The 26,227-nt window shown below is 45.0% G+C and overlaps 1 protein-coding gene across 1 annotated transcript in view; it reads left to right on the top strand.

Moving 5' to 3' along the window:
- ACTN2 (actinin alpha 2) overlaps nucleotides 1-26,227 on the top strand; it is a 72,465-nt gene that overhangs the window by 24,345 nt on the left and 21,893 nt on the right. Inside the window, 9 exon segments of the mRNA XM_058309494.1 lie at nucleotides 6,402-6,516; nucleotides 7,774-7,893; nucleotides 8,492-8,578; nucleotides 11,992-12,079; nucleotides 13,795-13,873; nucleotides 16,808-16,889; nucleotides 20,439-20,524; nucleotides 21,951-22,043; nucleotides 23,793-24,023. Coding sequence (XP_058165477.1) covers nucleotides 6,402-6,516; nucleotides 7,774-7,893; nucleotides 8,492-8,578; nucleotides 11,992-12,079; nucleotides 13,795-13,873; nucleotides 16,808-16,889; nucleotides 20,439-20,524; nucleotides 21,951-22,043; nucleotides 23,793-24,023 — 981 coding nt within the window.

Here is a 26,227-nt window from a genome sequence, read left to right as displayed (position 1 = left end):
GACTGGGCCCCTGCTCTCCAAAAGGCAGATTCTCCTGTCCTTGTGCTAATGCTGAAATCACGCTTACTTCAGAGCCCCAGCTCCGGCCTCCTCCTCTCCCCACCTTCACGGAAGAGGCTTTAAATTTGGGCAGCTTTCTAGAGCCACCTCGCTCTTCAAACACTTAAAAAGAACCAGGAAAGCTATTAGACGTAACTTTGTAAATTGGGAATTCGTGAAGTGGAAAAGAAAACACGATTGAGGTGATTATTGTAAATAGAAAAATAAATGGAGCACTTTTAGAAAATCGACCTGTCACCCTCGCGCTCTTCGATGGTTTTACGGGAGAGGGCGTTCAGAACGTTGCCATTGGTTTTGCCGGCCGACCCACTGCTCTTCTCTTCCTCTCCGTAACATATTGGACTGTTCCCGAAAGTGGACTCCGACCACCACTGTCCCGGTCTTAGAGTTGCGGAGGTGTCAGGACGTGCAGGACAAATCACTGCATGGTGTCAGAGTCAGGAATAGAACCCCCAGCTGAGCCGCGACTGCGGGCTGGCCCCGCGCCCGGCCCGCTCCCGGCGTCCTCCTGGGTGCCTGGGCTGCTGCTTGCCTTGGTGCCGCGGTCATCCCCCTCCCAGGACACAGGCCTGCACCAGGGTCAGGGCAGGTTTGGAGCGGACAGAATGGACCTTCTGGTGTTTTTACTTACTAGAAATTGAATGTGACCCCTTAAAACCATGAAACACTCTGCGAATGCCCCCAAGCGTGTCGACCTTGGGGGCATTCACAGAGAGCCCTCTAGAACACTAGCCATGCTGTTCTAGAATTGGTTGGTCTAAAAGCGCGGGGCTCTGCCTGAACATCCCAGCAGAGAGCACCGCTCCCGGCGCTCCGTAGGCCCCGCCCTGTTTTGTTCAGAAAAGACCCAGGCCGTAATGCCCCCCTTTCAGAAAAGGTACTCTGAAATGCACATTTTATGAAATTGTTATTTAAGCAAAGGCTGAGCAGTGAGCTACAGAAGGACATTCACCTATGTTGTGTTGCCAGCATTTTTGTGTAGAGAAAATAGAACAGTAAAGATTGAACAGATAGTCTTTTGGGATCCAGTCTCGCCTTAGACCCTTAAGATAAAAAGAGTTAATAATTACCCGACCCCACGAATTGGGGATTGATTTTTGTTTTCCTTATCAATGTGTCCAGGTAATAAATCTCTTCCAGGTAGAATTGTGAACTTGTGCAGTCAAAGAAGAAGAACATAACATAAATAATCATGGATATTACTTTTTTTGGTTAAAAGATCTTTTCTTTCTCTTTCTCTACAGAATAGTCTACAATGTAGGTTTTATTGCTGTAGGCGTAATTAACTTAAAAAGCCGCCACATGAAATAGCAGTTCAATAACACAAGCTTATCTCAGCAGTTCTGCAAGGACATAAACACGTACTGTTTTGCCATTAAGCATGTTGTGCTGATTGTTATATAATTTAACACTGAGAGAGCCAGTGGTCTTAGAGTTAGCCTGGCCTACTGCCTTGACTAGTAAGTCCTTTCATAAAAGAAGAAATGGCTCTCCTTCCCAAAAGTCTGACCTTCACCACAGCCCCGAGTGCTCTGCTTCCTGTGCTGGGGAGTTTGCATACTGGGCCCCTGGGCATGCAGACCAGTCCACAGCTACAGAGCTGCCCACCTGGGCGGTGCCCTGCAGGTCGTGGTCGTGCTGCCTTACATTTAGGAAAGCGTTGCTGGTGTTTGCCAGTTGTCTGAGAACACACCTCGTGAGGCACCGTCTTCCCCTGGATGTCTTCCCGGAACGTGGCTTGAGCATTCCAGCATTCCTTCCCTTAGCCGTGGAGCTCCTTAGCCCCTGGGGCTTGAAAAACCTCTTTCCTTTCTGGGATGGAGGGTTCTGTGGTTTTCCATCTTGTTTCACTGTGTGTGGCCCTGAAACTTCTTCTGTGCCTATTTGCAAGATAATATCTACTTATCACTAGAGGCAGAGGGGCGGAGAAAACCTTTACCCAAGAGCGAGATAGAGGAAGTTCTGCGCTAGAAGCAAGAGAGGTGGGCGGCGTGGTCAGAGGCGGCTGGTCAGCTTCCGGCTGGCAATGGCCTGTGTCTCGCTCCCAGGGCACCATTTCTCTTAAGAAAGGCCGCCTGGCTTGGTGGTCTGCTCTGGCTTTACTGGGGAGTTTGCGAGCCTGGGAATCCTGCCTCCAAAACCACGCGGACCTGCCTTCATTCCCACCTTCCCTCTCTAAGGCCTAGTGCTCAGGGACCTAAAGAGTCAAGCAGGAGGAGAGTCCACAGGACGTCTTCAGGGTAGAGGTGTGGTTTCCGTGGTTGCTTTGGCTGTTTTATCTCTTCTGTGAGGAGTTGGCTTTTCACAGAAACCTGGGAGGAAGGACAGCACCGAGGAGCAGCCTCCCCAGGCTCTGGGACTTAAAACGGTCAAGGGCAGGAAAGGAAACATCCTAATAAAGCTTCATGTTCCTTTTCAGCTACCTGGGCCCCTTTGCCAGCTTTCATTTCAGAGCTTTCGGAGTCCCTTTTGGTATTGCGGGGGGCCAGCCACCACCTCGCTTGGCTCTTAGGAGTACTCACTAAAGATAGGGAGCGTGATCAGGCTCCTCCACATGAATCGACCTTTTAGTTTAAATCCATTCTCTGCATTTGCACAACGGAATAGTTACCTTTGGTAAATTACCTTCATTGTATTCATACCTCTAAAATGGTAATATCCAACAGACTTCCACAGTATTTCCCAGCGGGGGTCGGAAGCTTGCATTGATTTAATAAGCAGGTTTACTGTTAGATCCAGAAGTGCCTCCGCTACCTTTACTATGAAGAGACTTAAATAACAAGGAACTTTACATCAGCAATATTTGCCCATTTTTGAGTAGAATATAAATTTTTAAAAATCTATACATATTTTATATCATTACATAACCCTGATATTCTTTTATCCCTTTTACAGAAAAGATCAGGTATATGATCAGCTTCAATATTGCCAGTTAAAAACAAAACAATTACCTTTTTATTTATTTTTTTACGATCTCTTTATTTTTTCTTTTAATGTTACATTTAAAAAAATAAGTGGTTCCCATATACTCCCCACCCCCCTCACCCCACTACTCCCACATCAACAACCTCTTTCATCATTGTGGCACATTCATTGCATTTGGTGAATACATTTTGGAGCACTGCTGCTCTGCATGGATAATTGTTTACATTGTAGTTTACACTCACCCTCGGTCCATTCAGTGGGTTATGGCAGGATATATAATGTCCAGCATCTGTCCCTGCAATATCATTTAGGACAACTCCAAGTCCAGAAAATGTTCCCGCAATCACATATCGTCTTCCCTCTCCCTGCCCTCAGCAACTACCGTGACCACTTTCTCCATATCATTGCTACAGTTTCTTCCTAGTCACAAGCGTTCCATAGTAGAATATCAGTAAGTCCACTCTAATCCATACACTATTCCTCCATCTTGTGGGCCCTGGGATGGTGATGTCCACTCCACCTCTTTATCGAGAGGGTGCTTAGATTCTACATGGATGATGGATGTGATTCTCCTGCTTGCAGCTTAGGCACTCTCGGTTCCCTGGTGTGGTGGTTGACCATCTTCACCTCCCTGTTAGCTGGCCTGGGTAAGTCCAATGAATCAGAGGGTAGGAGTTGCAAGTCTGCTGAGGCTCATGGCCCAGCTGGCACATGGACAGTCCAGAGATTCAAGTCTTCTGAGTATATACCAACCCCAGCACCAACCACAGGTTCAGTAAAAGTGACAGAAGAAGCATGTGTAGAAAGGCCACATCTGAGTTCAACCCCATCACACTCAGGAACACAAATTCCAAAGTAGGGCCAACTGACATGGCACTGAATTTCAGAGCCACCTGCCATGACCATAGAACCTGTGGGTCTCTGTAGCCCTCAGGAGAACCAGTACCTGGGGTTGTATCCACTTTGGCTGTCTCTGGTACCCTGCTGAGGCGTGCATAAGTGCAACCCCTCTGATGACTTCCAAAATTTTTTTGGAGCCTCTTAGCCATATAAACTCATTTATCCTTTCCATTTCCCCCTTTTATTCAAGGTCAAAAAGCAGTTTTTAATACATGATCCTACATGTAGGCTGAGATATTCTGCTGGTCTGAGTTGACCCTTTTATTCCACGTCTTTTTCTAGTTACATCACCAGCTGGTGGTTGGTAGTAATCCCTCAGCACCAGGGAGGCTCATCCCCAGGAGTCATGTCCCATGCTGGGGAGAAGGTAGGGCATTTATGTGCTGAGTTTGGCTTAGAGAGTGGCTACATTTGAGCAACATGGAGGCTCTCAGGAAGTAACTCTTAGGCACCTTGCAGCTCTAGACCTAGTTCATATTCAGGCACACAGGCTTATAAACATAGTCATCAGTATCAAGGGCTCAAAAATAACACCCCTTTAAAGTAGTTTTGCCTGTGAAAAGACTGTGGGTGTCTTTTACCAGAAGGACTTCATTATCTGGAAACAACCTAAATGACCACCAGTAGGATGCTAGTTACGTAGACTGTAGTATTTACAAAACAGTGGAATACTATGCGGCCACAAAAAAGGAATGAACTGATCTAATGATCTCTGGGTTATATATTTTAAGTGGATAAAAAGCAGGGTACAAAACCATGTGTGTACTATGATTTGTGTTAAAGAGAGAGAGACAAGATGCTGTGCATGTCTGTGGATTTACAGAGGCATAGGACATCATTGAAAGGACACACAGGAGACTCGTGCCTTTTGTTGCCTCTGGGGAGGGAAGCTGGGGGGCCAGGGAACTAGGGTAAGAGGAAGCTTTTATTTTAAACCTTCTTGTCTACTTGAATTTTGAGCCCAGGAAATGTATTACCTATTCTAAAGTAAATAAATGTCATTAATATTTAAATAAATAAATAATGGACTGTTATAATGATCTTAGTTTGAGAAAACAAAACTGAATTATCTAGAGAAGAGTTTTCCAATAGAATTTTCTGCAATGATGGAACTGCACTGTCCAGTATAGCTCTTTGTGGCTATTGAGCACTTGGAAGATGGCTTGTGCAACTGAGGAACTGAATTTTAACTTTCATTTCATTTTAATTAATTTAAATTGAAATAGCTGCATGTGGCTAATGGCTACCATTTGCTCTAGCTACCAGCTCAGATCTAGAGTATATATGACTTAGAGTACCTCTTCTATTTAAACCTGACTGAGGTTTAGATGTGTTTTAGAAGAAACAATTATTAGTTTAGGCTCTCAAGGTAAAATTTATTACAGTAAAATCCAAGAAACAGCCTGAATTTTATTTTTGTTCTAGAATTGAATGCAATCACATGACTCTTAGGCTTGGAAAATCCTCTTTATTACTGGGAAAATCATTTTTATGGACACCTGTGTCTTTTGCAGTCTTACTCGGAAGCAGCCTGTTTTTGAGAGGTTGATTTTCTAATCTTTAGCCCAAACCCTATTTGTGTCCTCCCCCCAATTTAAAGTGCCAGGCAGGCACTTTGTTCCTAAGCCCAGCAGCTGTTGTGAGACTAAGGGACAGTTTGCATTCTTAACCAGCAGCTGCCTGCTGCCTTTCTAATCTGGTTTTGGCAGGAAAGAGTACGCAAGTGGAAGCCAAGTTAAAGGAATCTTGAAAAATAAACAGAATGACTTTGGATGCCACTTCATAAATAGTCCGGCTTTCAGCTGAAGTTTGTTCTAGTAGGTTGTTAGCATGGCTAGATTGTGAGCTCTTCCAGGGCAGGGCTGTATCTAGTGGTCTTTGAAATCCAGGGTCTAGTCCAAGGCCTGGAACATACCGTTAGGAGGTCATTAGCATTATTATTTTTTTAAATGAATGACTGCACTGCAAATTTGTTTAATTGATTTAGTTACTAGCTTAAAACTGTTGTTCATCCAGGATAAACTAGTTGTAGATAATTAATGGTTATGGGCCGCTCCTCTCTTCTTTGTGCTGCACGTTATCACCCACTCTTTGCTCTAAAGTAAGACATTTTGAACATTCTTTAAGTATTATTTATTCATCCATTCTGCAAGCAAGCTTATTTTGGTTGTAAGCAGGGAATAGGCACATCCTAAGTTAGTCCATCTTTCCTACAGAGGAAAAGGCTTTCAGAAGGTGAAGGTAGGGGAGTAAATGTGGTACCTTTTTAAACTAAAAGCAGAAGGTCCTCAGGCTGGTATAGCGAATGAATGAATTTTATCTCAAGAGTAAAGCCTCTTTAGTAAAGCCTCTCCTTTGGGACTCACAGGGTTCTTTCCATCAGACTCTCTGCTTTCTCTGGAAGGCCTGAGGACTCCCCAGGATGTGCGTGGCAGTGGGTGTTTCATGAGTGGGGCTGAGGGTGCAGTCTGGCTGTGGATGGCCCCGTGCTAAGCAGTGTTTGGTTTCCGTCGCAGACCTTCACTGCCTGGTGTAACTCCCACCTAAGAAAAGCTGGCACCCAAATCGAGAACATCGAGGAGGACTTCAGGAATGGTCTTAAGCTCATGCTGCTTTTGGAAGTCATCTCAGGTTGGTGGAAAAACATTTCTCGTGGGTGCAATACCCCGTTCCTACCCGTCTATGAGCAATCAGTAGATACTCACCTATTTAAAGATGATTGCATCCTAAGTTGCCTTTTAACCTGACTGGGAAAGAATGTGGCATCATTGGCAAAGAAATCCTTTTTAAAGAACAGTCTGCCTGGAATTCTTTTTCTGTTGTAAAAACAGAATGAATTCTGTTTAAATTGGCTTCTCAAAATATTTGCACCCCTCACCTTGAAATAAGAGGAAAAAATGATATTTATATGACTACCTACCATTGCCAGCCCCTCCAGCTAATGTGTATCCCAGAAATCATCTTGCACCCAAAAAAGCCAGGGTACATGTTGGCATAACTCTGAGAACACAAGTTAAAATACTGGGTGGACGCGTGGTATGTTTGGTCTTGAATTCCAGTTGGTTGGGTTAGACTTTAGAGGACAGCTCACCCTGGCAGACGTGTGCTGCACAGCAGTACAGCCTGTCTCCTCTAATCCTCCTGTCTTCATAATCAGGGGTTTGGGGTAGGTCCTGGCAGAACCCCTGTGATTTGAACGAGGCTATGTTGACTTCCTCTCGCGGTAGCCAGCAGCTCTGAATGCTCCCGGATAATAACCCACATATCGTCTCTTTACTCATTTGTAAGGGCGCTCACTCTCCAAACCAGACTCTCCCAGGAGGTCCGCAAAGCATGTGGCCTCCAGAGGGTGACTCCTGCTGGTCTACTTGGGCTTGAAAGTTTTTTTGGGGTGAGGGTTCCCTCTGTGTTTTGATTCAGAGTAGCGAGGAGCACATCAGAAAAAGTCAGATAACTCTTTCTACTTTAGGAAAGCCAGGGTTCTGAATTTTAGATCTTGATCCTCATCACAGGGTCATCTCCTCTATGACGACACTATTCTGTTGTTGGTTTTTTTTAATTGTATTTTTTTTGAAGATACATAGATCATGAAAAACGTTACTTTAAAAGATATAAAAGGTTCCCCCAGACCCCACACCCCAACTCCTCCCACATCAACAACCTCTTTCATCAGTGTGGCACGTTCATTGCATTTGGTGAATTCGTTTTGGAGCACAGTTGCACCGCATGGATTATAGTTTACATCACAGTTTACACTCTACCCCAGTACATTCAGTGGGTTGTGGCAGGATCTATAATGTCCAGCATCTATCCCTGCAGTAGCATTTAGGACAACTCCTAATAACTCCTAACAACTCCTAACAGGTCAACTATTCTCTCTTCCGACAGGGGAAAGGCTGCCCAAACCTGACCGAGGGAAAATGCGATTCCACAAAATTGCTAATGTCAACAAAGCCTTGGATTACATAGCGAGCAAAGGTGTGAAACTGGTGTCAATCGGGGCTGAAGGTAAGTGAAGGGGAGGCCAGGCCCTAGGACAGGCTACAAGGACCGGGGTCCACCTCCTCCTCGTTTATACTGGTGGCAGGAACCTGGCAGAACTTCGGCGCCTTAACACAAACTGCTTAACAGGCAGGGAGCGGCCTCTTCATCCTTCCTGGGAGATGAGGGGCCCTGGTCAGGCGGCAGGAGCCGGGACGGCCCTGCACCTGCTTATGCGTCACCGACTCCAGCACCTGCCAGTGGGGAAGCACTGTCAGAGGCGCGGGCTAAGGATGGTGCTGAGGCTGTGCTGTCTGCACTTGATTATTCAGAACCGGCGCTCATGCAGTCTTAAGGTTGTGGAAACTCCTGGGTTGTTTTCAGTGATAATACATATGCAAGCTTGGTGCTTATTATGAACTCAGACTTCATTTAAACTTGAGACATTTGGTTATGAATACTGCATTTATAACTAGACGTACTGTGATGCTTACCAAAAAATAAACTGGTCTTTCTGTATGTATAGTTTCTAATGGCTCTGAAGTCAAAGCTTCCCCGTAACAGAAGGTTATAGACTGATGATGTGGTCTTGGCATTCATTTGTTGTTGTGTTTCTTGCCCCAAGAAATTGTGGACGGCAATGTGAAAATGACCCTGGGTATGATCTGGACCATCATCCTCCGCTTTGCTATTCAGGATATTTCAGTTGAAGGTAAAAGACACACTTAAAAATCTGATTGTATTAAGAGTATAAATTAAATATTTCAATAAGGTATTGTGAAATTGAATAGTCACTTAGAAAATTGAATGAAAGATATGTGAGTTGGGGTTTCATAAGTGTTATATTTGTATGGGAAAAGACGCTGGCAAAGCTGTCTCATTCTTGGGGGTGGAATCATCTTGGAAATGATGAGCACATGTTCAGAATAGAAGTCACTTTTTTAAAATGAGAATTTATTGAGCTTCTTTTTTACTTATGATAAGTTCACAACTGTGACAGAATTCTTTAGGCTTACAGCTGAAACAGGTTTTTTTTTTAAGGTGCAAAAAAGTAATCTATTGAAATCCAACGTTCTTTTTTTTAAGAAACAAAATCTCTAAATCTCTGTTGTCATTATGTCTTTCTGCCTAATAACTATTCCGTCACTGCAATGGAATCTTAATCCTTAGCACTGCCACTAAAGATAAAGATCTTTAGTCTTTTACTCCCACTGCATTCCCAAATATTTTGATGAATTGAGAACTGTTGAAAAGTGTCAAATTGACTTTCTTAAAATTAGAACATTGCCTATTTAGCCCCCAAATCACAAGACGTATAGCTGCAGAATATACTGGACGGCAGCCTGAACTGATCCACCTCCCTAATTTCATCACCATGTTCCTGAGCTGGTGACGGTGGAGGTGTTGTGTTTAATTCTGCCCAGGCCAGACTGCCCTCTGAGTCTGGCCTTTCCAAGTGATTTTATTTACTAATATAGTCATCATACATTGAGAAACCACAGCCTGCCGAACTTTGTGCCATGTGACATAAAAGCTGGAGGATTCAACCTACCTGCCTTTAAGGTGGTTATGATCTATTGAGATTATTCCCTCCTAACACTGAAGATCCATTTAAGTCACCTGAAATCAAACTAAGATATAATGACATTAAAAAATTAACAGTTCGGGCTCAGGGGTGATCATTGACTTGAATTTGTAAATAGTGTGAATTTGAAAGCTTTAAAAAAAAATGTTATTTTGTTGATGGAAACGATAAGATGTTTCTTAAAGGTTTCTGCTTTGTTAAAAAAGTAATTTGTAATCACTTTATCACTTTTTATTTACTTCTAAATTTAAGCATGTAAACAGTCGAACCCACTTTAAAGAAAAAAATACTAGTTTTAAAGACCTTGTTCATGCTGTTGCATAAGCTGAACTTGCAAATCTTTTTTCCATAAATATTACGAAGGTGAACTTGTGTGAGGCAAGGGTCAAGTTTCTTTGTTTTCATGGGTATTTTCAGTTGTCCCAGGACCATTTGTTGGGGAGATTGTCCTTTACCTATTAAATAAAAAAGAAACAATAAAAAAAAAACTAGTAAGAAATGAAACATTAAAAAGGAGCAATTTCATTAGCAAAGCACCTAAATCTGTGCAAGCAGACCTCCTCCAAGCAGAGTCTTCAGCATCCAGCACAATAGATAATAAATTCAACTTATATTTTCATTTGTTTGAGCTTTATGGAATAATTTCTTAACAACCTCACTTAGTTTCTATATGTCTACAGAAAAATCATTTTTATTTGCTTTAATTATATATATTTTGTGGAAAAAGACATTGTGATTAGAACTGAACTCTTTGAGGAGACGTCGTTTCCCTCAACAGAATGATGGGCCTCTTCAAAGACAAAATTCTGGGGAGTGGATGTGGCTCAAGCAGTTGAGCTCCTGCTCACATGGGAGGTCCTGGGTTTGGTCCCCGGTGCCTCCTAAAAACAAACAACAAGCAAACAGATGAAAAAGCCAGCTCGGGGGCCATTGTGGCTCAGGGCTTCCCACATACGAGGTCCCGGGCTCAATCCTGAAAAAACCCCAGAAAGTACAAGATTAGTGTATCTGTGGATGAAGGCAGTCCCTAAATAAATGCATAGATGGGGTTTCTTGGTGCAGACACAGTTTTTCATGATGGAATGGCGGGTGACACTACCAATTTATGACCTGCTTTTGAGAGCCGAGGTCTTGGTTCTGCCTGTGGACGTGTGTGTCAGTGACCACATTTCAAGGTCACCTCCACCTTAGGGATGGAGTTTCCCAAAACCAGGCATCCAGTTGGCACAGGCCTGATAGCCTTTGCTGAAATCAGCTGAAAATGGGCATGGGGGCGGGGGAGGCTCAGCTTTGATTGGAGTAAGGAGATAACCTTTTTGGCATTCATAGCCCAAGAGTGTTCAGATATGCTCAGATAGAAATTTGGTAGGTCAAGTGGCCTACCTCCTTTTGGCACAAAAGGTGTGCCTTTCAATTGCATTATGGGTCAAGGGAAAGTCTGAACTAGAATGGACAGGCGAGATAGAGAATACGTATTTTGGATTTTAGAAAAATCAACCTCAAGCCCCTCCTAAGAGAAGTCCTCGTGCTCATAGGGCTTCTCTAAATTGCTAGCTCTTAAATATGGACAGAATCATAGCTTATATAAGGAACTTTTATATAACTAAGGAACTGTTTAGGTATATGTAGGTTTGGGACCTCTGTGAAGCAGGTACCAAGATGGGATCCGACGTGCCAGAGGTTGGTTGGGGGAAGCACTTGTAAGGGACCAAGGACAGGGAGCAGGAGACCCCTGGGAAAGCTGTCAGACCCCAGGGCGGGTCTGACCCCACATGTGGCTGAGCAGGGATGGGAAGGCTTGGGAGAAGAGGCTCCGCCTCTCATGCTCTCAGCTGCTTCCCACTAAGCTCCTGGGGAGTCCTGAAGCCGAGATTTCTCCTCTGTGGGGTCCCGTGTTGGGCAGGAACTGGCCTGCACTCGTACCCCCACCACACTGCCACTGGCTGGGAGCAGACCTGAGGACACTGGCCTCATCAGGAGCAGCGGTGGACTCAGAAGCGCAGTGGCCGGGGCAGCTGGGTACCTGTGCTCCAGCAGCGGGACAGCCGAGCAGCCCCTTTCCATGGCCTCCAAAATGGGGGGGGGTTAACTTGGTCAAAACTCAAGTGGCTGAACTTGAAATTCACCAATAAAATCCTTGTAAGTATTGTAAAATCACTGGGTAAGGAAATGAATCTGAAGACATATGACCTCACACAGTGAATTCCATTGACCAAAGAACGTAAGCTACAAATAAGATGAGTGACAGGTGAAAGGCATAAACTACACATATTTTTTTTTAAATTTTCATAAACAAGGTTATCAGTAGCCCAGAAGTCTGGTTCTAGTACTTTTTCAATGTTGTAACTTGTGGGTGCTCCTGCATTGTACTTTTGAGAACCCTAAGTGTCATCAGTCACTGGGCTCAGGTGCAGGAAGACCTGCAAGAAGACACGATGCTCTCGGAGATTGGCCACCACGGTAATGCGTGTTTGAAAGGCGCCTGGCGGATGTGTGAACTAAGCAGTATTTTCCTCTGGACACTTTTTCTTTTGTTACAGAAACCTCTGCCAAAGAAGGGCTGCTGCTTTGGTGTCAGAGGAAAACTGCGCCTTACAGAAATGTAAACATTCAGAACTTCCATACTAGGTAAGCAACCTGGAGCTGCGTCTTCTCACTGGAACCCGTGGGCTGTAGGGACAGCTGTATTTACTTTCACTAGTGATTTTCTCCTCCCGACTGAGAGGCATTTGCCCATGCAGGAGAGCTCAGTGTAGAACATTTGGTGCTTAGGGTCTCCCAGGGGAAAGTGGTAAAGGTTTGGGTAGAACAGCGCTGGATTACGAATAAAAACGATGGAGCACTGCATGTTTCCTCAGGACTTGGACGTGTAAGCATGTACCTTACTTTGACCTTCAGCCGTCGTTAGGAGGAGGCACGAATGGCTGTTGCTTCTCAGGGGTCGGAAGGCCTGAGCAGATGCGGCCAACTCCTGTGCACTAGTTGCACTGTGACCCCTCTGCCCCCGGCAGCAGCGCAAGAAAACAGAAAGATCCTTAGTCATTCAGCCCTGTTGAGCTGGAGCTCAAGAGAAGTGGGGAAATTGATTTTGAAAAATTATGGGAAACTGGACAAAAGAAATCCAAGCATAATATGATTTTATTATTTGCTTCAGTCTTCTTCATGAAGATCTTTTGTCATTATGATGTGTAAGTAGAGGAGTTGGTATTCCTCTCTGGATGGTGCTGATGCATGAACATCAGCAGGTTGGTGGGCAGCCACGGAGAAGCAGATAAATGAAGGATAGGGATGAGGCACAAAGAAAAGTCAGGCAGGTCCTTCTCGTCAGACAAATGTGAAAGCATCTACCCGACACCAGGCACCGAGCCAGGCTAGAAAGGGCACAGGTAAAAGGGAAGCCTTCCTTGTCCGGGTGACACACTGCCTGGCAGGTGGGAGGAGCCGTGAAGGGCTGGGACCTTCTGCCAGAATAAACCCTGGAGGTGCCAGACTTGCTTCCCTCTTACTTCTTGCTTTCCGTCCTCTGGCCCGAGTTTGAGCCAACAGTGTAGACTTCCACGGTGTAGCCCTGATGCTTTCATCTAGGGTTTCCCCTTGAGAAACAGAACTCCCACTTCCTGCTTTCCCTGGCCCATGGGTCACCTCCAGCAGGCTCCCAGCCTGGCGTTGCCATAGGAATTTTTAGGGCTGGGGTCTGTCTATAGGGAAACAGACTGGAAACCCAGATCCTCCCTGATAAATGGGTTTCCTCCCCTCCAGTCTCTTAGAGACCTGCCTGTCCGTACCTTTTTAAAACAGGAACAAATGCCCTGAGTAACCTTACAGAGAAAAGCTGAGGAGTACCTAGGAGCTAAAGTGGCTTTTTCAGAACACTAAGGACTCTTGGGAGAAAGTCTGCCCTGGCCATTTCGGGGTAGATGTCCTCGTGTACGTTCAAGGGCAGGTCCTGGATAAGGAACAGGAAGAAGGCTCCAGGAGAACTGGCAGGGCCCGGGCAGAGGAGGAGAGCGGGGAGAGCAGGAGACAGCGCCCTCCTTCAGGCCACAGCCACCTCGTCCCCCCCAGAACCAGGGAACAGGGCCGGGGGCCAGGCCAGGGCCGGCCTGAGGCTGTGACTGGAGCGAAGGACAAGGGGACAAGGGGTCCCCAGCAGGCCCCGGCAAGAAGGGTCCCTGGGCTGGAGGGAGGAGAAGGCGGGTAGCCGGGGCCTTTAGTCCAGTGAGTCAGAAAGGAGCAGGCTGGGGACTGCGGGCCCCAAACTTCAGGCGAGCCCCTGACCAGGAGCCGGAGCGCTCCCTGCCCTGTCCTGACTAACGTTTCCTGTTCTCTCCCTCACTGTGAAGCTGGAAGGATGGCCTTGGACTCTGTGCCCTTATCCACAGACACCGACCTGACCTCATTGACTACTCAAAGCTTAATAAGGTCCTCCGGGCCGCGCAGCATGCAGCCTCGGCCCCGCGCCCCAGCATGCGTCCCCAGCCAGCACATCCGCACGAGTCGCACCCCAGCCCCCCCGCCGCTGCCCGGGAGAGTCAGGGAGAGGGAGGTGGCCCCAGCAAGCCTGTCCCATCACGAGAGGACCACTGGGGAACCCGGAAAGTGGCTCCCTGTCAGAGCCGGGGCAAAGACAAGGCCTCCAGCCGCGTCACTCCGTGTCCAAACCAAGACGTTTGTGGGCTTGTCTGGATTCAATCCGAAGGCTTTACATAGTGCTCCTGAGAAATTTTGCATTCCCAGGTTGCAAATATGAGGAGTGAAGCATATGTTCTGTGGGGGAAAGAAAAGTCCATATATTCCAAGGCTTTTTAACTTTCCCTTTCCCTTTTCTGGAGCTTTTTGGTGGCCGACATATTTATTGAGAGTTGATCAACTTGCTGCTCAACAAGGGTTATTCATTACTATCTTCCTTTTGATAAGACATTAGTTTCCGCCTTAGGAAAGACGTTTTGGTTGTGTTTTTTGGTGGTGGTGGTTTTCCCTGCAGGAAAGTCCGTTTAGAAAGCTTAGTTCTCCCTTTCAGCTTAAGGTATACTGTGTTTAAGTCTCAAATTTAAGGGTTTGGATTCTTCCTTTTAAAGTAGTTTTAAAACGTCATGGAGAAAAGAAATAAGTACCCCTTCTGAATCTTATGGTGGTTGATTTACGTTGCCCAAGAACTAACAACAACCCTTAAAGATTTAAAGCTCAAAGCATCACAGGCCCCTGATAAACATCCCTCCAAGTGCCGGTTCCGTCACCTTACTTTCTGGTTGCTGGTGTGCTTAACGGGCCGTTGGGGTTGTATTCACGCTTCCGGGTCTTGGCACGGAATCCCTCCCTGCTGCATGCTGCCCCTCACCTTTGTGGCACGCTGGTCTGAGAGGCATGCCTTGGCTGTCCCCATCTTTTCAATCATCACTTCCCACCGCCCCTTCCCTGGCCTCGTCTGCATTGACCACAGGGTGTCACGTGAAGAGTTTACTCAGTTCTGAAGGGTAATATTACAACACTGTAATATTGCAAAAGACAATTGAGCAACCAGAGTTTCTTTGCTTTTGGGTGCATGTATTTTCTTATCCTCTGTGTTAATTTGAAATGTTTCACACATATAGGCAAAGTCATTTGGCAAAATGAGGGAATTGTACTGGACAGATCCAGCTTCATTAGCAGTTTATAATGGTCAATTTTTATTTCAAAAGTTAGTGGACCTGTGGCAATTCGCCACTTAAATGGTGCTATACCAGATACTTCTAAATGCATGTGTATAGGCATAAATAAATATATATATGTGTGTGTATAGGCATGCATTATGCATATGAAATACAAATCACACGTACATATTCACTCAATCTTCACAATACACAGTAACCCTATAAAGTAGATAATCATATTATCTCACTTTTACAGATGAATAAACTGAGACACAGAGAAATTTAGTGATCTGCCCAAGGTCACACAGCCAGTTACTGAGCCAGGAAATATTCCATTGCCATATTTAACCCTTTAAGTTTACAGTCTAAATGAGATAGCTTTCAGAGTCTCAGATTCATTCATTACTCCCTGTTTTTAATGCCACACTCTTTCATATATATATATATATCATATATATATATTATAAAAAGCTTTTATTCCGCTATTTGGCTTTGCAAACATTTGCATAAGATATGGAGCTAAGAGTCACTTAATGATACGCTATACTGCTTTCAGTCAAATGACTATATGCTTTATTAAAACAACATTTAATTGAAAAAAATTTTGCCTGAAAAAATTGTTTACTCTGAGGCTAGAAAGCTTAATTTGGTTCCTTCATTTAGCACTGTGAATGTGTTTTTGAAGCCTGCACTTTCCAAATGTTTCACAATTTAAGACGATTATGCTCATTGCAAAACAGTGCAGAGATTTTTAAAATGCTTAAATGGTTTTAACATTAAAATTCATTAAGTTCACCCCTGGACTAACATGACTTTTCATTCTTATTTTTCTATCTTGGACAACCCCAAGCAATTTTAGATTTATAATGTTTAATTTCTTTCATAGATCAAAACAAGAAATTATGTCTTTTAATTTTTTCAGTATTTCAGTTATATACCCTCTGGGTAAATTTTTTTTTAATGTATTCATATTTAACCAGTTTTATAGAAGATAAACTCAATTTTATATACAAAGTTTTCTCCCCCATTTTCTGTTATAATTTTATTTATTTTTTTGAGGAAGTACTGGGGATGGAACCCAGGACCTTGTATGTGGGAAGCAGGACCTCAATACCGAGCTACACCTGCTCCCTTCCCTTGTAATTTAAGATTTTGTAATCTTGTCTAGTCTTTAACATCACAGAAACATAAGTTTTTCTCTCTATGGTCATCTTGTAGCATTCTTTTGTGATCTTAAAGTTTTACTTAGAGCATGTTTCCTTCACTTCTCTATGCTTTAGTTTCCTAATAAAATAATAAATAAAAATATTTGTTATCTTAAATAATAAATGGTAAAAATAAAACTGTTGGACTAAATGATCTTCAGGATTCCCTTTCAGATCTGCAAAATTTCTTTTAGAGTGATTTAAATTGTTATTAGTATGTTGAAAATAAGCTCTGAAGGGTCCAGGTTATTCTTTCTTGTCCATGAGAAAATATTTGACAATTTACCTCCTATCCTCAAAGCATTTGTACTCTTAAACCTTTAGCTCACATTTTATGATTTGGATTATGCATGGCTTGTGTGGTTCTTATATGATTTTTGATGTTTCTCGCACCTTAAAGTGATGGGGGAAAAATAAGAGGTAAAATAATGCTTGTGGGTGGGTGGGAGTGTCTCTTCCCAAAAATGATTCATAAATTCTGTTTAAAATTTTAAAAACGGGTTATGTTGTCTCACATGCAGGATGACCCCATAGGAAATATTAACCTGGCCATGGAAATTGCCGAGAAGCACCTGGATATTCCTAAAATGTTGGACGCCGAAGGTGAGATAAAAATTGTGTTTACTTATTTTTATAAAATCTATGGACTACATATGTTTACAGGAGGACTTCGTAAAACTGTACACCAAGTTGCATCTGAAGTACTTAGGATTCCTAACAAGTGTCTATCATTGGCCACCTGAGTATTAGACAGTTTCGTGTGTAGCTTGTTCATACATTATTTTTTAAAATCCTTCTCAAAACCTTTCAGGAAAGGGTTTAATAAAAAAGTATAGATCACACAGCAAATGGACACAGACAGCAAAAACAGCAGGGTGGGGGGAAAATAAATAAAATAAATACATTTTTTAAAAGTATAACTTCTGTTAAGAAGCAGAATGCTTCAGTTTATTTCAAAGAAAGACTTCCTGTGTTTATGTTTGCAACTACATAATGTATTTTCCTTACCATATGGAGACAAGTTTGGCAGATAAATCCCTTTGTGAAGTAGTTGAGATTCCACAAGGAAAAAAATCCTTCCTTCCAACTAGAAGTTATAGAACTAAAATAAAGAATATGGAATATTTAGCCATCACTGTACCATCTGAATATTTCATTTTTAATTAGTTAAAATTTAATATAATTAGGTCTGGAAGAGCTTCCATATTTTTTTCAGTTTAGCGTCCTTCATCCTGGCGACTAGTTCCAAATACCTTTTGTGCCTTTTATATGGGATGAACACATGTGAGTTGTACCTGTGCCACGCTGCTTAAAGCACAGATCTCTTGAGAATATCCTTTCGTTTCATTTATTCATGGTTCATTTTTCACTCAGCAAACATTCCTGATCCTGTGCTGTGAGCAGGCGCCCTGCTCTCCAGGGACACTACGGGGAATAATTTGATGCAGGAGATGGGGCCTGTCCTCCAGGAGCACAGGTTCCTCTCTGCTGTGCTTGTTAACACTAGCATTCCCTAAAGGCACATCACGTTCTCCAAGCAGAGAACTTGACTCTAGTCCATTTTCCATTCCTCCTTATTTTGGGTGATCTTTCTGTTAGGACTTTAATTTTGCCCTTTAATTGAAAACCTGCTTTGCTGGGTGTTAACCCTCTGCATCACTGCTCAAAATTCTATTTATAGCCTCTCCAAAACTCTTGGGAGAAGAAAGTAAATAAGGAAGAAATGACATAGAAAATTCCCTTTTCTCTTTGTGCCTGTCCTCCCGAAGCTAAGTTTACATTGGCATTGACTCTCCTCTGACCTGTCCATATGGGAAATAACTGCTCAGCGTTGACCCACGTGAATTCACAGCCAGGTTACTACAGAGAGGAGAAAATAGGTGATCGTTCATTTCTAGTTCGTTATTGCCTCCCCAATATCCTAAAATTGAGGGTGAGTTTCATATTCAAAAATGTGTTTACGGTGATCATGAGTCCCCATCATTAGCTTTTCCAGCCTTGCTAACGTTCTTCTTAGGCTTAGGTTTTCTGTCATCTCTGGCTCCTGGCCTGGGCGCGTCTCTTCTGTTAACCCTTCACAGCTGAGGGCACCGTAGCACCGTCTTCATTTCTTCCTCCGGCGTGACTCATTCTTGTGCCCCGCAACTTGCTTCGTCTTTCCTTTTGAACGGTTCAGGAAAATGCTCGCGTGCCATCTTATTGTTGTGTATAGTAATTTCTCATACAAATCTATTAGCAGAGGGCTAAGAACGTGACCAGCTTAGGTGTGAGCCAGCCCCCAACACACTTCCCCCGTGAGTTCCCCTCTGTATCTTTGCCGGAGACACTTGGACTTGCCATCACCACAGGGTGATATGAAAAATGCCTTGTCGTTGCTGTTCTTTTATCAGTAATCCCTTGGCGGACCTTCACTTTCCCTCCTGCTGCTGTCCACCCGATTTTCCCTCGTTCTGCTGGTCCCTGAACCCCAAATGGGGTCTTCTCGTGGCTTATCGACCCACTCATCCACGAGCTGTTATTTAGCAAGACTTTTCCTTAACTATCTACCATGCTTTGAAAACGCTACGAAATCATTTCCCTCTTTTTCTCCACAGTCCTTTCTCAGGTGACTGCTGGGCTTGGCTTTGGGGGTGCCCACGTTCTTTTTGTACTTGGAACAGGAATCCTGGTCACCCCTGGGCCCTCGAAGTGCAGGGCAATAGAAAGCCCACAGGAGCGCGCAGTGTGTGCGTCCCTAGATGCTAGCGTTCTCCCACACGCTGGACGTCTTGTTCTCACCGTGGACGTGGCACTTGCTAGTCTGGGACTCTTGTGGTTTAGCCATGCCCTTCTCTTTGGCAATTCCTGACTTGACAGGTGTGCTTTCTTTGATTTGAGCATGATTTTGACAACTTGGGGAGGGTGGGGTGAAGATTCAGGACTTTGGATTTCTCCACCCCTCTGTGCGGATGCTGTTAGAACACCCAAGCAGTCATCCTTCTTTTCTCCACACAGATTTAGTACACACTGCCAGACCTGACGAGAGAGCCATAGTGACTTATGTTTCCTGTTACTCTCATGCTTTTGCTGGTGCACAGAAGGTGAGGATGTCAAACACGAGTCACCTCTCACCCCTCACCTTCTGGGTCTAAGTTTTTTTTCAATTCTTTCCTCTTTTTTTCCCTCTCCCCTGAGGAAGGAAACCTGCCTCATTCTGAGGAGGCAGTCGTCTGTCTTTTTGAGTCTAGTTTTCTTTGAAACTTACTTTTTGTCCATACAGTAAAAAGCCGTTATGTTCCTTTTCCAGAAGATTCCGTACTGTCACACAAGTCCACATCCTTTCTAATAATATCCTCTGAAAACCGGGTGACCAGGTTTCACTTTAGGGAATGACAAGGTATTTGTGGAATGTTTATGGACTGAATCAGGTTTCAGAACAAGGGTAAAAGGCATTCCACCAGAAAATGGTGCTGCCAGGCTGGAGGTAAAAAGGATGTGTGTCCACAGGCGTGTTTCCTCTCTTCCACGTGGTTATTTCAGCAGCTAATACAAATGGTAGCAAAGGGCATAGTCCGTACCAGCCAGGCATGCCCTTCTCCTGAGATGTTCTGCCACTGCCGGTGGTTTCTGAAATGGTGTGGTAAGTACACAAAGCAGGGAAACGACGTGGCCTCACTGGTAACCACCGGGGCCGTTTACAGAGCAGACAGCCGACAAATGACGGGGGTGGGCGGGAAGGCGGCAGGGGGCTCTGCTCGAATCCTCGGCGTTTTGCCAAGTGACACACATTCCTCAGGGTGAAAGCAGCAGCGACGCGGTCCACCTAAAGACGAGCGGGGCCCTGGGTCCCTGGGAGGGAGGGACGGCTGACGCGCAGCGGGTGGCTTCCCCTCTTAGCGCGTCCAGCCGTCTTTCCAAAACCCACCCAAGAGTCAGGGAGAGCAGGAAGAGAAAGCCAGCCCTCCGTTCAGGCCTCAAGGAAACAGACCTCGCTGGCACGAGGTCCTCTGCGCGCCAGCCCCTTCAGCAGCCGTTGCCGAGGTTGGGGATGTGGGCCCAGGAAACACGCAGAAGCTGACCCTTGTAAACCGACGTGTTCTTGCCTTGTTCACCCTGGTTTCTCCTCTTCATGTGTGTGTGTGTGTTTTCTGTGTTATTTTTCCCTCCCTTCAGACATTGTGAACACTCCCAAACCCGACGAAAGAGCTATCATGACATACGTTTCCTGCTTCTACCACGCTTTTGCGGGCGCAGAGCAGGTACTCGCCACTCGTCCACCCGGGTGCTGGGCTGCTCCTCGGCTGCGGTTCTAGCCGTGTGTGCGTGTGGGCCTGGGGGTGTGTTTGTGCGCTTCCCATCGTACCTTGGACTCTTTCTAAGTGTTTCCTAATGGCTTACTGCGGCACGTTCCAAACTGTGAACACTCAGACCTTTTTTAAACAGCTTCGACCGGTAGTTCCTCACGTGTTTTGGTCTCTTCCCTTTTAAGAGATTTCTTTTACTTTGTTAGTAAATTGTGGGAAACATTTGTGCTTTAGGAAAAAACAAGGGCTGTGAAAATGGAGCCACATTCATGGCGCAGTAAAGGGAATATCTGACAAGGAGAATGAACGCCTTCTCGGTGCCTTGTTCTCCTCCACCTAGAAATTGCCGTCACTGTTCAGTGATTTGTTCTAGCATCTTGAAAGACTAATCTTATTTGAAAAGAAACAGTAGAAGGGGTAACACCGTTAAAACCCCAAAGAAAAGGCACATTTCCTGACACACAGCCTGAGGGCCATTGTAGGGGACGGTCCCTCAGCTCTCCGCCCATCCACCTGTTTCTGCTTCTTGCCCCTTCACATATCTCTCCTTAGAGAACCCTAACAGACTGCGGTGGACAATGCATGTGTTATTTCTGTGATTCTTCTTAGGACTAGCACCAGGAAATAATACCTGGAAATGGGCCCTTCTTAGGGCTTTCCAGGCAAGGTTTGGGGACAGGCTGTGGCCTGGAAGCTGGGACAGGCACGTTTCCCTTCTTAATCCATCACATGACTGTGGTTCAAGGCACCTTGCCATCCTAGCCCAAGTTGCCTTGTCTCAAAACAAGTTTAGAGAATTCTCTACCACCCTCAGCGACTTCTTATGTAGAGGAAGCAAAGCCTTAAAGCTTTGTGGAAGGATTCTATCTAGTGAATTCTAAGTGTTCCTTTCAGCTGAAGAGGCCTTCCGTGAACTCGAGTCCAATAAGCGTATAATTCAGGACCCAGTAATTTTTGCTTTGATTGAAGTATGCAAATGTCCTTCCTACTCCGGGGTCCTGAGATCGATGGAGTATTCAGGGAGACCCGCAGGGACCGATGAGCCTGGTTTCCTTCACCCATATATTTCTGTTACTAACTTGCTTGATGTTTTACAAAGCTTTTGTTTTAGACTAACAGTATCACCCTGTTTTTTTATTCCCCTACCATATATTCAGCTTGCCGTGTAAGTCTGTGTGCAAACTGTAAAAACAAAACAAAACTGTGTGAAACGATTCCTAGTATTAAAAAGCCACCCGCTCGGTCTCACCACACCCCAGCCTGGGATCTGCGCCTCTCACAGCACGCCACCCGCCCCGTGTCCCTCGCCCCTGCCACGTTTGCTGTTGTGCATGCACCTCCTGTCGACAGAGCTGTCCTGTTTACCTATTGTGTTTTACAGGCCGAGACAGCGGCTAACAGGATATGTAAGGTTCTTGCTGTGAATCAAGAGAATGAGAGGCTGATGGAAGAATATGAGAGGCTAGCGAGTGAGGTAAAGGAAACTGGTGCCCTGCAGCCCATCCACACTCACCCAGTGGGTGAGGCCCCGAGGGGGAAGACCGGTGGTCACTGGTATTACTATTTTTTTGCATTTTTCCATCTCAGGTAGAATCCAGGTAGGAAAATACTCTTGACCGCAGAGGTCGTTCATCTCGTAGCAACTTAATTATGGGCAAACACGTAACCCCAGCGGCCTTCTGCAGCAATCCCAAAGCGTAGAGACAGTTTGCACGTTTTAGGATGGTAGAATGGGATGCCACCCTCAGCTGTGTCCCTCCAGGGCCGCACGCCCCCGGAGGATGCTGCATTATTTGTTGTTGTTTTTCTTCCTGCTTCGTTGGCTACTGCCATCACATACGATGCTCTCCTTATTCTGAAGCCTTGCTCCACAAGTGACCCAGTGTCAAAGGAACATGCCCACCCTGTTGTGAGGACATGGCTCAGCCTGGGGTGTGTATAGAAACATCTAGAGGGAAACCTGGGGAAGACAGAGCCCTCCGACCTAGATATTTGTGCCTGGGTCTCTCTGGTGCCTTGCTCAGCTCTGCAGCTGGCTTCTTGGTTAGCGTAGTACTCTTCATACTGTATGCCAGCGTACGTGGCAATCGAGCAGTCTTATTGCCGCCACTACCTTGTGTTTCCTAATCCAAGCTGCGGGCTGAATGAGGTGCACAGCCATTTCCTGTCTAAATGGAACTCAAGCACAGGGACCCGAAGATGAGACCAAATAATTGTTGCTGACTTTATTTAGCTAATATGTGATCTGTACTGGGAAAAGTATCAGGAGACTTGGAATAAATCTACCTAAATTGTATTGTATATTAATCTAGTATAAAGATACTGAATTTATGTGTTTTTATTACCGCTATAGAAAAATTCAATTTGGCAGTGTTGTTTTCATGCTACTGATAAACTTCAGATTGTAGCATGACAAGGACCAAGGGACAGTGGTCCTTAATAATTATATCCTTCCTTTTCTTACTTGGTCCTTCTTTTTATCTTCCCCAGACCCTAAAACTGTGGATATAGCTCTGTTTGAATTATTTTGTATTCTAATCTGATGACATGTTCCAAGTGATCAGTAGGCATCAGTGTAAATAAATGAGTTGTCAGCAAGTCCTTTTGAAGGCCAAGGTGGTAATTCAAGAGATGGGCTGTCTGCTTCACCTTTAGGGATTCCACTACCATTTTCTCTTAAATCATGCAGATTTTCCTAAAAGCTAGATGTTAAAATACACTTTGGCATTGAGTCAGTGCTAGGTTTACAAGACATGCATGTAATAAATTCATTAGACTTGAGCTGACTTAAAAATGAATACTTTTTAAGCAAGACCCAGCTCTTTGCTGATTTTATTATACTGCCTTTCTCACACGTTAGGTTTTTTCTACATTTGAAGGCTCCATCCAGCATTTGTCTGCTATTGTCTGGTCCCTCAGTTTCCTGTAAAGTCTCATTTTTGTAAAACCTGACTTGTGCTGATTTTAAGTTTTCTACCTGTGTATGGGATCATTGGGTGGTGATGAGTGACCACGGGTGAATGGCAGAACTGCCATGTGTATGCCGTGCCATGGTGCCCTGAGGTGCCTTCCCCCCCTTTTAGTCAGGGGTATTTGCAATCACACTTCTGTAATTTTAGGAACATTGAGTTAATCCATTCTAAATGGTTAGGTACCCCTATTTTTTCACTGGGGGAAGTTTGCTGGGGGAGCTTTCAGCAGTATCTCTGTGTTTGGGGAGCAGCTTTTGGAATGGATTCGTCGCACCATCCCCTGGCTAGAGAATCGGACCCCTGAGAAGACCATGCAGGCCATGCAGAAGAAGCTGGAGGACTTCCGGGATTACCGTCGAAAGCACAAGCCCCCGAAGGTGCAGGAGAAGTGCCAGCTGGAGATCAACTTCAACACCCTGCAGACCAAGCTGCGCATCAGCAACCGGCCCGCCTTCATGCCGTCCGAGGGCAAGATGGTGTCGGTGAGCAGCTGGGGGAAGCCCTCTCTTCTCCATCGAGGCTTTGACCCGGGTCCCTTCACTGATGTGCCGCTGAGATGGCGGTATTGGCTTCTTGAATCTTGTCAGCTACATGAATTTAATTTTGGCCGTGGAGCCACTTCATTCTTGATTCTTTTCTCCCTACCATAACGCAATTCTTGACTACCAGCTGTTATTGCCAGGGTCCCTCGCAAAGAGCAGGACTTTAGTGGTGCCTGATGAGTGGCCTTCTCCTCCCCTCCCCTTCTCATGTCCTGGCCTCAGTTCCCTCCACCAGATCCACCAGCATCTGGACCATGTACTCTATTCCCTGCTGACATGACCTGACCTCGTAGACCTTCATTAGCTCCCAGTCTTACATTTGTTTCCTCTGTACTAAATCATTCCCAGGAGCCCACAAAAGTGCTCATGAACCTGCCAAACAAAATTAAAACCTTCATGATTCCACATGCTCTATAGCTACTATCCCATTTCCCTGCTCCCTTTCTAGCAAAATATCTTAAAAGAGCTCTTTAGGGTACTGATTTCCAGCCCCTTCCTTATCATTTACATCTTTGGCTCATCAACCTGCAATAAATAATCGGACTTCTATCTACTCCTCCACTGAAACTGTTCTTGTTAAAGTCAGTAGCTTCCATATTGACAATCCAGCAGTCCCTGTTTATGTTCTGGACTTCTCTGTAGCTTTTGACCCAGCTGACCATCATCTCCTTGAAATTCTTCCCACCCCTGACTCCTGGCTTGCTTTCTGCCTCTCCAGCACGTGCTTCTCAATCCCTTTGGAAGGCCTTGTCTCTTCCGCCCAGCCTCTGGCTGTTCCGTGGCTCCCAGGCTTGGTCCTGAACACTCTTCTCTTCCCTTCGCTTTCTCCAGGTGACCTCCCCAGTCCCACGGCTTTACTGGTCATCTCCCAGATATACATCTCCAGCTCCGACTTCCCTCAGTCCCAGGCTTCTAGATCCATTTGGATGTCTCAGAATCATTTCAAACCTAACATATCCAAAATAGTTCTCCCACAGTTTTTTCAGTCTTACAAATGGCACCACCATCCTCTAGGTTGCTGAAGCTCCAAACCCAAGTGCCATCTTTTATTCTTCCTTTACTGTCACATTCTTGCATCTGATTTCTCAGAAAGTCCTATTGGCTCTATTTCCAGATTACATCTTAAATCTGTGCCATTCTCTCCATCTCCACTTCCATTGCTCTCTTCTAAGCCACCATTCCATCTCTCTCCTTGGACCTTGGAATAACCTCTAATTGGCTCTCTTTTTAACCGTCCCCCCCGCCCCCCAATTCAGACACACAGCCGCCACAGTGATCTTTTAAAATTAAAAGTCAGATCGTGTTTCCTTCCTTCTCAAAGCCCTCCAGTGACTTCCCCAACTGTTTAGATTAAAACCCAAACTCCTTATCCTGGCCCTTGAGGCTGTACATGATGCAGTTCTCACCCCACTCACCCCTCACTGGTCTTTGCTCCTGCGGCTCTGCCCATCACTCACCACACCACAGCCACACTGGCCTTCATTTGTTTCTTCCAGCATCACAAGCTAACCCCCTCCTCTTGCCTTTGAACTTGTTCTTTCAGCCCAGAGCTCTCATTCCCTGGTTCTTCACACTTTTGGCTTTTTGTCTCATTGAGGTCTCAGCTCAAATGCCATCTCCTTAGAGGAGCATTCTCTAAGTAATCTAACTAAAGGAGGCATCCCCCACCAGGCTTTTGATGTCATTTGACCCTGTTTTAGTGTTCCATCATAGCATATGTCGCTATCTGAAATTAACATGCTTATTATTTATTGCCTTTACCTCCCACACACAATCATGAAAGCTACATGGAGGCACATTATAGGTGCTCTTTACTTTTATAAAGTTTCTTACTGCTACACTAATGACTAGCACATACTGGATACTCAATAAATACTTGAAGGTGAATGGATGGGTGGGTGGATGGATGGGTGGGTGGATGGATGGGTGGGTGGGTGGGTGGGTAGATGGATAGATGAATGGTTGGTTGGAAGGGTGGGTGGATGGATACTGGGTGGATGAGCCCAGTCCTGAGTATAATTTGTTTGAATTGAGTCACTTTGAAGCTTTAGCTTCTTCTAGCCAGAAAATGAAAATCCTATCAATCTTTGTCCAAATCTGGAGAAATGTCAGGTATTAATTAGTGGATGATTACACTGTATTGG

This window comes from Dasypus novemcinctus, chromosome 13 (assembly GCF_030445035.2).
Source record: "Dasypus novemcinctus isolate mDasNov1 chromosome 13, mDasNov1.1.hap2, whole genome shotgun sequence".
In the NCBI taxonomy this organism is placed as follows: domain Eukaryota; kingdom Metazoa; phylum Chordata; class Mammalia; order Cingulata; family Dasypodidae; genus Dasypus; species Dasypus novemcinctus.
The sequence above is the reverse complement of the archived record's forward strand: the minus strand, read 5'-3'. Positions and strand labels throughout refer to the sequence as shown.